At 46.0% G+C, this 12,583-nt stretch overlaps 2 protein-coding genes across 2 annotated transcripts; one reads left to right on the forward strand and one right to left on the reverse strand.

The window, feature by feature from the left end:
* The first annotated feature begins 1,441 nt into the window (after nt 1-1,441).
* LOC124646882 (zinc finger BED domain-containing protein RICESLEEPER 2-like) lies at nt 1,442-8,113 on the forward strand. Its single transcript, XM_047186928.1, has 3 exons — nt 1,442-2,359; nt 3,646-5,723; nt 7,624-8,113. Exons 1-2 carry the CDS (start codon nt 2,032-2,034, stop codon nt 5,721-5,723), a joined length of 2,406 nt encoding a protein of 801 aa, XP_047042884.1. The 5' UTR covers nt 1,442-2,031; the 3' UTR covers nt 7,624-8,113.
* Nucleotides 8,114-11,317: 3,204 nt separating this feature from the next.
* Nucleotides 11,318-12,143, reverse strand: LOC124675363 (putative germin-like protein 2-1). The gene is made up of 2 exons (XM_047211438.1): nt 11,971-12,143; nt 11,318-11,853 (listed from the first exon to the last, which is right to left on the reverse strand). The coding sequence occupies exons 1-2, from the start codon at nt 12,080-12,082 to the stop codon at nt 11,318-11,320; spliced, it is 648 nt and encodes a 215-aa protein (XP_047067394.1). The 5' UTR covers nt 12,083-12,143.
* Nucleotides 12,144-12,583: the final 440 nt, after the last annotated feature.

A 12,583-nucleotide genomic window follows, 5' to 3' on the forward strand; every position in this document is an offset into this window, starting at 1 on the left:
TCGCTGTAGAGCTCCGTTTAAAAATCTAATCCTACCCGTGTATTACCCCTTGTATCAGCATCATGGCTCCACTTGTCATTCGATATACTGAAGCCCCACTCGTCTGCGTTTTGGTCAGGTATACGACGATGCTTACGGTCAAACAAAGATGGATGGTCTGACGTGTCTTTGCGGACTCTACGTGGCCTCACTAGTCAGCAGATAACGGCCAAAGTTGTTGACCCGTCGGGTAACCGGCCGTTCCAGCACTTATGAGAGTTTCAGACAAGAACTTGGGCAAAACTGAGGAAAAACTAAGCGGCTGGGGAAAACTGAGCACAACTAAGAACCCGAGAGCATGAAAATAGAAATCCCTTTGAAGTTTTGAACTGCTATATGAATTGAGCACCTAAACACTACCCAGCCAAATTTGTTGTTTTTCATTTCTCGACTTGTGAGTTGAATTTGTAGTTAGAATTTGGACGACGCTGACAATCCTCCGGAGGCACGGAGCGATTCCAGCCTCCGGCTTGCCCAGCTGCCACGTGTCTATTTTCACCTCAAAACCTGATATTGCTTCGTCGCAGCACAAAAAGCCTCACTTTTGCTTCACTGAAGCACAAAACGGTTCCAATAAAAAAGAAAGAAAATGACCTGTTGGACATAGGGATCGCCGGAGACCCGCCGGAGACTAGCCGGAGCAAAAACTTTGTGCTATTGAAACTAAACCGATCTCGCCGGAGACCTCGCCGGAGTGTTTGAAGCAACAATTTTGTACTAAAGTAGCAAAACAACAGAACATTTGCAGCACAAAAATTATACTATTGTAGCATCGTACACTACTCGCTGGAGACCTCGCCGAAGATACAAAATTGTCTTGCTGCTATGAAGCCCAAATTTCATAGTAATGAAGCTAAAAAAATTTAGTGATGCAGCCCAAAAATGTTGCTCCGCGCAAGGGCGGCGCGGCCCCACGCGGAACAGGGTGCCGAGGTTGAGGTCGGTCGGCGGCCGTCGGGCAAGCAGGAAGATGACCCGAAAGAGATAAGGTGGGAAATGATCGCTGGCTCACGCACGTGGAGGGATGTGTGGCTCACAGGGGGAGGCAGCTCCGGATAGAAACGAGTCAGTTGGTGGGTCCCCATCGCTGCGGACCGTGCGATGGATCGGAGCGTACGACGCTCGACCCGGAGGCAGCGTGCGACGCAGCCTCCGGAGGAACCAAGCATTTTCCTTAGAATTTTGTGACATGATAGATACATCCTATGTCTATGTGCATAATTATTTTCAGATCTTTTTAAAAAAACGTGTAGCATGTGTTGTGGAGGTTTGGGTGCGTCGGATGCGCAAGGACTCCGGTGCACCGGATATTCTCCGTATCATTTGATCCGGTACGTTCATAGTCCGACGAGAAATGCCCAGGATACACGGCCGGCCACTGAGCCAAAGCCCATATCCAGAACTTGGGTCGGGCCACCCACGAACCCACAGATCCATCCAGCTCCACGCCCTAACCCTACCCGCATTCCCCTCTCCGCCGCTTCCGTCGGGTCGCCGGCGTCGATCTCCCGCTCCCTGATTCCCCCCCCTGATTCCGAGTTCCTCACTTTGCCCGCGCTCCCATTTCCGGCGAATTTTGAGCTTCCGGTGAGCAGTATGCAACGCGATCCCCCGTGCCTTATTTTTCGGCTCCAAATTCCGTTCGCTGTCGGCTCCTGTTTGCTGCTACGGACGTGTGCTAGTTTTTCTTCATATACTCTTCTTCCGTGTTTTCTTGCTTGTAGTGAGTGAGTTAACCAGCTGATGGTTTCAGGGGAAACTGTAACATATTCTACTAGTGCTGAACGTTAGCTAGCTCGAATAAAAAGGTCCATGCTGCCATTTTACTGCTGACGTTTGCGCCTACCATTTCTCCATACGAAATCGTGCTTATAAAACTTTGTGCTGTTTTTGTGGTATAGGTTAAGAGTCATACCTGTATTTAGGTGAGAGGTTGCTTACTGTGCTTTCATTCCGTATGTATTTATCCACTCCGCGGTTTAATCACGTGCTATGCTGAAAATTGATCGTGCTGTATCAGCTACAGCTATGGAACATGATGAGCATGACAGCGACGATGATGTGCCACCCGGGCTGGATTCTGATGGAGATGCATCCAGGTTCAAGAAGAAGAGGTCCAAGGTGTGGGAAGAGTACACGCCTATATACATAAATGGGGTGATCCAGAGCGCAGAATGCCGCTACTGCCGTACGCTCATGAGTTGCAAGGGTGCTGAGGGACGCTCCAACGGAACGAGCCATTTGTGGCGACACCATAAGAACTGTCGAGCAAAAGGAGGAGTTGATCCGAGCGAGCTACAAGATACAGACTTTCCATATGGTATGTTCATTTTGTTTCTTTCGTGCGTTGTACTTTCGGTACTTGAGTAACTGATTTTCCTATGTGTCTGTGCACTTCCAGTCATCTGAAGGTTTAATAGGTTGTATTTGTTTCGCTGTTCTAGGATCTGTTTGCATTCCGGTGGGCGGAACAACTTCGCACACTTTTCTGTTCGTTAAGTTTTATGCTGTTTTAGGTTCCATTTACATTGTTATGATGATCCCATTGGGTCGAGCCGCTTTTACATACGTTGCCGTTTGGTTACAAGCTTTTGTTGAAGTCGATGCAGGCATAGTTTAAAATAGCATCCAGCCAACAAGAATGTAACAAGAAAAGAGAGCTGTCCATCTGCTTTTACATAGGCAACTATCCATGCCCTGTGGCAGTTAGTAAACCTTAATCATATTTTCTACATTTACTTTATTGCAGACTGACCCTTATCAATTTTTCGCTCTTTTATAAAGATTTGGATGCTTATTAACTTAAGAAGTCTGCCATGTTTTAAGCATTCAAGCTTCCAAGCAATTAGAGAGTATTAATTAAGTGACATGTTGCCCCGCAAAAATAAATAAATTAAGTGACATGTTAGCAATATCTCAGTTTCAACAACTAAGGGCACTCCTTTCAGGCAATATGGTCAGAATGGCCTACTGGTGTTGGTATGGTCCTCTTCCTCTTGAAGGCTAATCTTAGCTTGTCACGGAGTCACAGCTACATTCTTTGTAAGGCATTTGTTGATGAGAAAAAAAACACATGGTGGTTCCATTCGAATTGCCTCACACATTGTTGATACACTTTATAACTGCTTACAAGTCAAGTTACCATTTTGTTTTGCAAGCTATAATTATATTACAGATAAGATTCATTTCATGACAACTCTTAAGCATGAGGAGTAGTTTTAATACAACCTCCGTTCGGAAATAAGTGACTCAACTTTGTCTAGATACGGATGTATTACATCCGTATCTAGACAAAGTTGAGTCACTTATTTCCGAACGGAGGGAGTATTAATGGCTGCAATTAAATTCTGTTTTTTTGTTTGTGCCCTCGTCAAGATTAGGTTGCTTTAGTGGAATTTTTTACTAGTTTTTTCTTGTCTCGGTTAGAATGGGAATGTTTGGACTATTATCATCAGGTGTGGGTCACATGTTATACTTTACAAGAGATATTGTTGTTTGACGGTTTGGTGTAAATTCAGGGTGGCAGCAGCTGTCTGCATGATACCCTGCATCTTTTATTATTATTAGAGTATTCTAACTAAACTATGTGTACTTTATGTACAGTAGGTGTGAATGACATTGATCCGGTGAACATGGTTCTTCCACAGTCACTTGATGACATAAACTTGGTAAATATTAGTGAGAACAGCAGATACAGATCAAAGGTATGGATGGACTTCACGCCTGTCTATGTTGAGGGGAGAATCCAGGGTGCTGACTGTGTCCATTGCCACAAGAGATTTAGTGCAGAAGGTAGAAGTCATTTGAACCGACACACCCAGTCTTGCTCAGCACGGGTTGGAACTAGTGCAAATCATCAGGACAGTTGGTTCTTTTCATCCAGTGTACAATCTAGGGTGAAGGATGAACTTTCACCTGCCTTGACAAATGGTAAGGTTCAAATTGCGGAATATGCTAGCCGGCTCCTCAAGGGTAATACTTCTGGTCATAGAAACCATCAGAATCAGCACATTCTAGCTTTACCAGCAGACAGCATGACCCCAACAGAACCAAGTAACTTGTCTGCTCACACCAGGAAATTGGATCAAGAAGCATCTTACCAAGATCTAACTAGGATGATAGTAATGCATGGTTATCCCCTGTCAATTGTGGAGCATGAAGAAATGAAAAGATTTGCGAAGGGCCTCAATCCTATGTTTAACATGGCTTCAAGCCTAGATATGGAAGAATATTCAACCCTTCTGTTTCAGAAAGAAAAGTCTGACCTTAAGGAGAAAATTGCACTTTCGTCACAGCGAGTTTCGTTATCAGCAAGTGTGTGGTTTCCTCACGGAGCTGAGCCCACCATAAAGTACCTATGTTTGACAGCGCATTTTATTGATGCTGACTGGAAGCTTCAAAGGAGAATAATCAAGTTCGGTGTATTTTGGTCCGCACCTTCTAATTTGGAAAGGATTATACACCATAAGGAAGCATGTGTGCTAGAGTGTGAGATTGGGGCATGTAATGTCATATGGGAGGCTATAAGAGATTGGAATCTTGACAGGAAGCTTTTCTGCTTCGCATCTGTCAGCGAAATAAGAAACGACGAAAGTATCTCGAAGCTGAAGGACATGCTCATGCAGAGGAACTCTCTTCCTATTAGAGGTCAGCTGTACAATATTGCTTGTGTTGATGATGTGCTTAACAGCGTTATTTTACAAGGGCAACAAATGCTTTACCTTGTTGGTGATCTGCTTGAGAGATTTATCCAAGCATGCGTATCTTCATCGCTGACTCGGCAGCAACTTCTAGAAGTTGTTACTCATGTTGGTTTGAAGTGCCCCCATGAAGATTCAAAATGGTGGCACAAAATTTACTTTAGACTCGAGGTACTTCTGCATTACAAGAAGTCATTTCCTTCTGAAGAATTGGTGTCCCTGGATGAAATGAAAATTGTTGAGCCTATCTGCAAGATTTTGAGGGTTTTTTATCGAGTCATTGAAGTAATTTCTGGCTCTGTTTGCCTGACAGCAAATATGTACTTCCATGAAGTATGGAAAGTGAGGACTATTTTGCAAGAAGAAGCATCTACTGAACACACTGACGTTGCTAGCATGGTTAGAGAGATGCAGGAGGCATTCAATGAATATTGGCAAAACTCTTACTTGTGGTTGTCTGTGCCTGTTGTTCTTGATCCAAGATTCAAAATTACTTTTATTGAGTTCCGTCTTAAACGAGCTTTTGGTGCTGATGCAGCTAAGTATGTAAATGATGTAACTGAAATAACAAGGGAATTGTTTCATGAATATTGTACCTCTATGGATCAGTCGAATATTCAGACCTCAAATTGTCAAGCTCACGATGTCGAAATGTATGGATTTGACAGTGATTCATTGGAAGATTGGGATCAGCATCTTACTGCACAGACAAGGAGTCAACTATTGTCAGAGCTTGACAACTACCTTGAAGATGGCCTTGTTCCACGGAAGGATGATTTTGATATTCTAAACTGGTGGATGAGTCATTCATCAAAGTATCCAACCCTCTCAATTATGGCGCAGGATGTATTAGCAATGCCATGTTCTGCTGTTCATTGTGATGCAGCATTCAGCAGTCGGGGGCCGGTGATTCATAAGCAATGGAGCACATTAAACATCAAGACAATTGAAGCACTTGTGTGTACCCGGGATTGGATTAAATAGGTTGGTAAGTTCTACACTTCGGCTTTTCTGTTTATTTGTTTGCTATCTTCTTCGAGTCCCTATGAAAAGAAGCACGTGTTTATCTTTTTTTTTTCTCGAGAAAACGCAAAGGATCTTTGCGTCTCATTTCATTGAAAAGATGAGTTTTTTACAATCCTCCTAGGAGGTGTTTGTCTTCTTGAACCAGAGCTTAATTTTGCATCTTATCTAATATAGGAGAACCTTCATAGACACCTTAAAAGCTTGAGTTAGGATGTTACACCTGCATGTTATCTTCTGTTGTATGTATGAAACTAGGAAATTTTCCCATGCGTTGCACCGGGAGAATATAATATTCTACGGCATAGCCTGAGAAGCATGGCTCAAGGACACCGCCATCAAATCAATCTCCCCTGTTTTAACACGGCGGCTTATCTGTGTAGACGCTTATCATCCTTCCCACCCTCATTAACGGTGGTCGTAGTGTCCACCTGATCGCACAGAAGATACTTAATTTTACCTTTTCTTTAATCTACTATTGATACTCTGTAGATGCTAATTATGAAAAATCCCTCACGTAAGTAAATAATCACAGCGATTCTTAAATTCTCAAAATGTCACCCCGTAGAGCAAAAGACTTGTCTAGATTTGGAGACCGTTTTCAGAAAAAAACTTCAAAATTGACACTACGCCTGATATTGAGCTATTACATTTTATTACCAAGTTCATACACACCTGAGTCTCATGTGAGCTTGTGCTCTAAGTGCATGGTGAAGCCATGTTAGGAAGAGGTTCACACTGTGATTAGCAAAGACAAGCCCAGCTGAACAGCATCGTTCACGGCTAGAGATTTGTAGCCATTCTATTATTCAGTGAAACATGGTTCAGCATTCTGAAGACCTGGGAAGGCGCGGGAGTAGTGATTGTCATCCTCGTAACTACCCACAGGTCGAGTCTGCCGCTGAATTTATTTTCAGATTAGCATTACATGATGAAGCACCAAACCAAATTGATGGGGTGAATTCCTGAACTGATCTAGTGTCCCTACAATCAATCAATCAATAAACCAAGTGTATGGCTACCGAATGCTATTTTCATTATATAGGACAAGACCAATTAGCACAAAGATGTAGACAGAGAAGTGCAGAAAGTTGAATCTGCACATCACCTTCTCACTTCTCAGGGCCTTTTAGAATTTGCTTTTGTTCCTAGACAAATTCTGAACCAATAAATCATTCTGGTTGTGAGAAAAAACATATTATCGAACCGTGGAGAATCAGAATGGATGCTCGCTGCCGCTGTCCAGAGAGTCACGACGGTCTTGGCCATGAAGTCATGAGCTCCGCCGGGGTGGATTTAGAGAAATTACCTGACAAAGAAAATACGGATAGTCGCTGAAGAAAGCGTTGGTTAGTCGCTGCTTGCTTGCGCCATCCTGGAGCGCGCCACCGTGGTAGTCCGTCGTTGCCGCTCGCTGTAGAACGCATGGCAGCGGCTAGACTCAGGGGCTGGTTTACTGCAGCAGAAGCTAGGGAGCCGGAAGAAGAGGCGGGGGCAGCGTGGCGGCCAGTGAAGGACGATGAGATTCCACCCCCGCAGATTGGGGTCTCATTCGTGGTCCGTTGGCGCTTTTTATTCCGATGAAAAGTTATTTTCACTTACCTGTGGCATTGGTGGGTAAATTTTTAGAACTTTAGGGGCAATAAAAAATGGATGAACAAGAAGCTCTTTTCCCTTTATTATTAGGTATAGATAGCATGTTATTTATATTGATTGAGTAACTCTTAGTGGAACATGTTTCAGGCGTGGCTAGATTGCAAAACTAAGTAGTCAACTACAATCGCTCAGCTGCATAGACAATGCTGCTTAGTTCATGTTTGCTAACTCTCTCTGTTGGTAATGATCACTATTGTTCTTGCAGGCTACATGTTATGCCACAGCACACTTTTTATTGGATGAAGGCTACAATTCGTACATACCCGTCACTCACTGCTGTTCTAACATAGGATGCTATTGACTAATTGGCTAAGCTGACTTACCTATTATTGTTCCACACATGTTCTCGCAGCAACCCTGCTATGTCTCAGATATTTCTGCATATTCTTCACCCCAGATTTTTGGTTTCTGGGTGTTATTCTTCAGGTGTACATGCTATGTTGTTTTCTGTGTTTAGACTTTAAGGATCTTGCCCAGCTGTGTGTGTGTGTGTGTACCGTGCCAATGGTTTGGCACTGCTTTGACCTGGCGAGGAGGAACACTCGCGTGAACTGTATATGAGTCCATCCGCTGTTCGATTTACTAGTTACCAATACTAGTATGTTCTATGGATGTTGTCACTGTATTAGATAACCATGTTGATGGGTAAAACACAGCATCATGAGATTCAATTGAATGCATTGGAATCTCGGACAGTGTTGTGCGTGTTACTTGTTTTTCATTCGTATTCACATATAACTACCAGCCATAATTGAAGCTTGAAGCTTATAACACACAAATAAAACTGCTCATATCAGATCGTCGACCAAGAAGAACGGATCATGTGTAAGAGGCAAACACTGGAATGATCTGATTTAAGCAACCAAAGTTCTAGGATACCATACTTAATATTTGCTGAGTTCTCACTGCATCAGCACAAGATAGTGCGGACAAACTACAGAATTTATTAGAAGACCTAAAGCTCAGAAGGAGACTTAGAGACCACCACGGAGACGGAGGACGAGGTGTAGAGTGGACTCCTTCTGAATGTTGTAATCAGCTAAAGTACGGCCATCCTCGAGCTGCTTTCCTGCAAAGATGAGGCGCTGCTGGTCCGGGGGAATGCCCTCCTTGTCTTGAATCTTGGCCTTGACATTGTCAATTGTGTCGGATGACTCCACCTCAAGGGTGATAGTCTTGCCCGTGAGGGTCTTCACGAAAATCTGCATCTGGAGACAGGAACAATAATGTAGAATTGATGAGAAGATGGTACATGAATCATTTAACTCAATATAGTCATATTCTAGCAAGTATGTAAGATGCATAAACGGCAACAGAAAAATCGCCCAGACTACTACAAACAACCATCCAAATTCTGCCCTTCCTTGAACCCCTTGCATATCCAAAATAAGAGAAAAGTTAACTGTATAAAATAAACAATGAGTTGACGAGGACACCTAGGTTGGTAAAAGTAAAAAAGTGGATCATCATGTACGTGCAACTAGTAATGATAGAGAGCAATATAGTCATGTTGATCAGCTTCAAATAGCGGTGTGAACCATAATCCCAACGAGCACAACTTGCCCCTGATTAGCAAATTAGAGAGCGAGATCACAATGAAATCAAGGGAGCCAAGGACCAAAGGAGCAACAGCAATCCAACAAATCCGCTAAAATAACTCTACAGCGGACGGAACACATCTAAAGAACAACCGGTGATCGAACAAACAATAGATGATCGCCGAACTGATATTTTGGTTTGGGTCACGGAAAACAACTAAACAAGTCCCGCCTCCGCCAAGATTAGATTGGGGCCTCTGATTCTGAACAACATATGGTACGACTAAAACGAAATATCAGAGGAGGAGAATTAGTTATACCTTGCGACGGCGTATAGGTATTAGGGTTCCGGTCTATCCTTTGGCGAAATTTGTAAGGAGCGGAGGAGTCTCGATGGGGAGCTCTATTTATAGGCTCCGTTTGACGGTAACTCCGTCCTCGTAGGTCGGTGCCGATCGACGGGTCGGATCAACTCCGATATATGCGTCGCGTAACGTTAGAGCATCTCCAGTCGCGTCCCCAAACCGTCCCCTAAAGCGATTTGGGGCGCGCCCGACAAAAAAAGCGTTCCAGCCGCGTCCCCCAAAGCCCTTTTTCGTCCGGCGCGCCCCCATTCGGTGTCCGGCGCCCCGAGCCCGTCCCCGTCCCACAGGGGACGCACCGGGGACGCCGGACACAACGAAAGCGAGGCGGGGAGTGGCGGGGCCGACCCGTCAGCGGCACAATTAATTTAAACCTAACCGTCGCCTACCTCGCGACGGAAGTTATTGGCGAGCAGCGACGGTGCAGTTCCCGCAGAGGGCGCAGCGACGCGTCCCGTCGCGTCTAGCTCTGCGTGCCGGCGTTAATGAGCGCCACCGCTCCTCCGCCTCCCTCCGGCCTATAAAAAGGGCGCCTCTCATCGTCCCTCTCACACACAAACCCTAGCGCCTCTCTCCCAAACCCTAGCCGCCACCATCTCTCAACAAGACTCGACGCTATGTCCGGTAGAGGCGGAGGCGGACCTCGCGGCCGCGGCCGTGGTCGTGGTCGTGGTCGTGGCCGCGGCGCAGCTGAACGCCGCCGTCGCCTTCCATGCCGCCGCCTTCATCATCGTCGGAGATGGACGTGGAGCCGGACGTCCTGTTCGAGTTCGTCCACGTCCTCAAGGGCGACCCGCGCGGCATCCGGAGGCTGCCGGACTCCTTCGCCGAGTACGTCGGCGGCGTACGCCCGCGCACGATGCATCTGCGGGAGCATTCGTGCGGCTACCGCCGGTGGATCGTCAAGGCGATCTACGACGCGCGCGGCAAGATGTACCTCAACATCGGCTGGGAGAAGTTCGCGCGCCACCACAGCCTCCAAGCCGGCTTCATCCTCGTGTTCTCCTACTTCGGCAACAGGGACATGAAAGTCAAGGTCTTCGACGAGAGGCGCTGCCTCCGGGACTACCACGTCGACAGGGACGACGAAAGCACCGACGAGGAGGACGACTGAATGAGTGTTGTTTCTTCGCAGCGAATACGTGCACGGAGGTTTCTGCCTGTTCGCCTCATCGGTAGAACCAACAAGGGCACCATCCTCCCGCTGGATTTTCCAGTTTAGGTGACTCAGGTGTGCCCTCGAGTGTTCTTTCTTAGCAGCGAACACACGAAACCTTCGATGCACGGCCTAGTTAGGTTTAGTTTCTTTGCAATATTTTATATTTGTGTCCACCATGGTTCAAACTATGTATTAGTTTGTGGAAAACCATGTTCCAAACTGTGTTTTCGTGTAAACCACGTTCCAAATTATGTATTAGTTTGTGGAAATTGAAATAAAAATGCTAGAAAAATTATTTTAAATGTTTGGGGGCGGCGTTTGGGGGACGCGGCTGGGGAGCGACGTCCCCCAAACGCGGCACGAACGAAACACGTCCCCCAAACGCTCGATCCGGCGCGGTTTGGGGGACGGTTTGGGGGACGCGGCTGGAGATGCTCTTAGGATTTCAGATCCGCTGAGCTAGGGTGTTCGGTGCGGCTTCGCGCGCGTAGTTTTGATTAAGAGGTTATTTTGATTGTATAAATGCTGGATCGACAGTTTGACAAACAAACACAAGAAGATTTCCAAACGACCAAATAGCCGCACTCTCAGATCATGAATCCTGAACTGTTGATCCATAAGAACAAAAATAGCCTACGTCACCACATGTCAAAGCCCTTCCATACCGTAAAAGGAATCGTTCAGTTTATTTTTCATCAAGAGTAGAACGACACAAGAACAGGTGATGTTTTCTCAAATAAATGTGTATAGAATTACAAATAAGCAAAAAATACATAAATGAATACAAAGAACGAAATAATCTCAAATTATGGTCGTTAACAAAGAAAAAAAAAAGATACTTCAGAACTGAGCTTGAATGCGGTCTACAACCATCTTGTCCACCTGAAAGGCCTTGGCGAGGATATCGCCTGAGATGGCCGGCTCTGATCCAAACACGGCATTGCCTATGGTGATCACGCCGGGGTTCATGCTGCTGAGCGCCGCAAGGGCCACGGCGCTGTTGGTCCCGTAGTTGAACTGGAAGTGGATGGACCCCTGCGGGAACACGAAGACGTCCCCCTTGCTGAGAACCTTGGCGAAGAGCTTGTTGTCTGGGTTGGAGGTGACGAAGCCGACGTAGAGCGAGCCTTCCAGCACCGTCAGGATCTCGGTGGCGCGCGGGTGGATGTGCGGCGGGTTCTGGCCGTAGGGCGCATAGTCGACGCGGGCGAGGGAGACGCCCAGGGTGTTGAGCCCGGCGATCTGGGCGACGTTCACCCCCGTCACGGCGGAGCCCTGTTTGTTGCTCGTGTTGCCGGTCATGTGGAGGCCGGAGAAGAAGAAGTCTTCGACGCTGACGGATTTTGGGTCCTTGCATGCAAATCCGTTGACAAGAACTGCACACATGCATACAGATTCAGAAAAAAAAAGGCTAACCTCAAGATTGTGATTACTAACAATTCAGACCTCGAATATTCTACCCACGATATGGGTGGTTATACACATTGACATACCTTGCGACGTCTTGTCAGCGACGCAAAAGTCCTGGAGCATGCTTGGGTCGGAGGCGAAAGCATGAGAAGCCGATGCAACCAAAACGGCTAGGAGAAAGAATCGGAATGCCATCTCAAGTGAGTTTGGTTTCTTAATGTAGAGTGTGGTGCTAGTCCTGTAGTAGTCCGTGTGCTGCTGCTGCTGCTGCCGAGTGATGATTCTAAGGGTTGGGGAAGAAGAATATATAGAGAGATGGAGGGATAGGAGGACCGTTAGTGTTTCTCCTCTTCAAACAAAAGCCAGACATAGACATCAGGATATGGAAGAAACGGTCTTCACTAGTATCTCTGTGGGTAATCAGGAAGAGGTCCAAAGCGTGTTCCTAGCTGCTGGCCGGCCACTTGGGTCAACGACTCAACGAGAAGCATGCTTCTACAATCTGAGACACCATCAACGTACTCTCTTGTCTCTCCCAGGTGGACTTACGTCGACGCCATCCACCCATCCAAATTATAGGAAAATAACAAGTTAGAATTGTTCATGGGAGACCAGTTTTGACAATGATGTAATAAGCGGATGCGCCCAGATTTTTCTTTTTGCTCCCTGGCTATGAGCCAAAAAAAGGTTCTGAAA

The sequence above is a fragment of the Lolium rigidum genome, chromosome 1 (assembly GCF_022539505.1).
Source record: "Lolium rigidum isolate FL_2022 chromosome 1, APGP_CSIRO_Lrig_0.1, whole genome shotgun sequence".
Taxonomy (NCBI): domain Eukaryota; kingdom Viridiplantae; phylum Streptophyta; class Magnoliopsida; order Poales; family Poaceae; genus Lolium; species Lolium rigidum.